The 1484-nt window shown below is 41.5% G+C and overlaps 1 protein-coding gene across 1 annotated transcript in view; it reads left to right on the top strand.

Annotated features, from left to right (window-relative positions):
* Positions 1-1484, top strand: part of LOC106527982 (diacylglycerol kinase zeta) — a gene marked incomplete at its 5' end in the record, with an annotated part of 21779 nt that overhangs the window by 3404 nt on the left and 16891 nt on the right. The window contains 3 exon segments of the mRNA XM_014023014.1: positions 470-586; positions 888-962; positions 1112-1213. Coding sequence (XP_013878468.1) covers positions 470-586; positions 888-962; positions 1112-1213 — 294 coding nt within the window.

Genomic DNA, 1484 nt, shown 5'->3' with positions numbered 1-1484 from the left:
TCTTCTTCATCATCGTCTTTTTCACCAGTAGAAACAGACGGTTGTTGATCACGTGACTCCTGTGATGCGAAAAAACTGTTTCCATTGCAGTTTTGCCAAAAACACCAATTTAGATACGGCCGAAAAACCACCTCATCTACAAAAACATTTTGTCGAAAAACATAATTATTTTCGAAATTGACGTTCAAAATTCTAATTTGCGCATTTTCATGGTCAATGGAAACACAGCTACAAACAAACAAGTCATTTTGATGGCTGTGGAGCTGAATGTTAGTGTGGTAGTAGCTGAGAGTCGTCCCTAACACTTACTCTGAGCTCTGTCTTTGATTTCTGTGGAGCTTAAGAACTTAAATTGTGGAACTTCCTGTCCTTTCAAAATAAAGCCTCAGTCAGTTAACTGTAATAAAGCAGACTTGTTTATGACATGTTCTTTTTCTTTCTCATGTATTTTTATTGATTTGTGTTTCAGTACCACAACAAGGTGACGTGTTTCATGCTGCAGCAGATAGAAGAGTGTTGCTCTCTGGGAGCTCACGCCGCCGTCATCGTCCCCCCAACGTGGATCATCAGAGTCCGCCGGCCGCAGGTACCAACACCTGACGACAGGAGGGCTCCACCATGAGTCTGAGGAGTTAAACACAAACACATCTGGTCTTAATAGAAACAAATCAGAACAGAAAGCTTAAAATCCACCTTTTAGAGTGGTTGAAGACTTTTGCACAGTGGAAAACTTCATAGTTTCAGTTTGAGTAATTTCAGTGTGGCCCTAACCTAACCAGAAACCACAGCTGGTACTTCAGTGCGTGTTTCAGTCTGCTGATGACTGATCGGTTCCTCCGACAGAAGAAATGAGCAGAAACGTTTTTCTTCTCGTCTCCTTTCTTCAGATGTCTCTGAAATCCAGCAAAAAGAAAAAACGAACGTCGCTGAAGTGCAACAAGGGGAGCAAAAAGGGAGGAGAGGTGAGAATCTTTTTGTTTCATAAAGAAAGTAAAGTGTTCAAAGGTTTATATGTTGTACAAAAATTATACTACAAACATTGTTTTCTTAGGAAATAAAAAGTATAAATTTATACATTTTTTTCTTATCTTCTGTTCCTGTCATATCGAAGATCCAAGATGGCCGCTGGAAGCCCTTCCTGGTGAAGCCCCTCCCCTCGCAGCTCATGAAGCCTCTGCTGGTGTTTGTTAACCCAAAGAGTGGAGGCAATCAGGTAGTTCCCTACAGGTTCATTCATGGGATTAGGATTAAAAATAATCCTAATTAATGGAGTGAATAACAGACGAGTAACAATCAACAACTAAACTAAGAGTCAAGAAGTCATTAAACCAAGATTCCCCAAGACCTGACCCACATAACCCCAGACCTGACCTTATGACCCTAATCCTGACCCACATAACCCCAGACCTGACCTTATGACCCTAATCCTGACCCACATAACCCCAGACCTGACCTTATGACCCTAATCCTGACCCACATAACCC

This window comes from Austrofundulus limnaeus, unplaced genomic scaffold (assembly GCF_001266775.1).
Source record: "Austrofundulus limnaeus strain Quisiro unplaced genomic scaffold, Austrofundulus_limnaeus-1.0 Scaffold353, whole genome shotgun sequence".
Classification (NCBI taxonomy): domain Eukaryota; kingdom Metazoa; phylum Chordata; class Actinopteri; order Cyprinodontiformes; family Rivulidae; genus Austrofundulus; species Austrofundulus limnaeus.
Note: the sequence above shows the minus strand (reverse complement) of the source record. Positions and strands in the feature narration are given on the sequence as shown.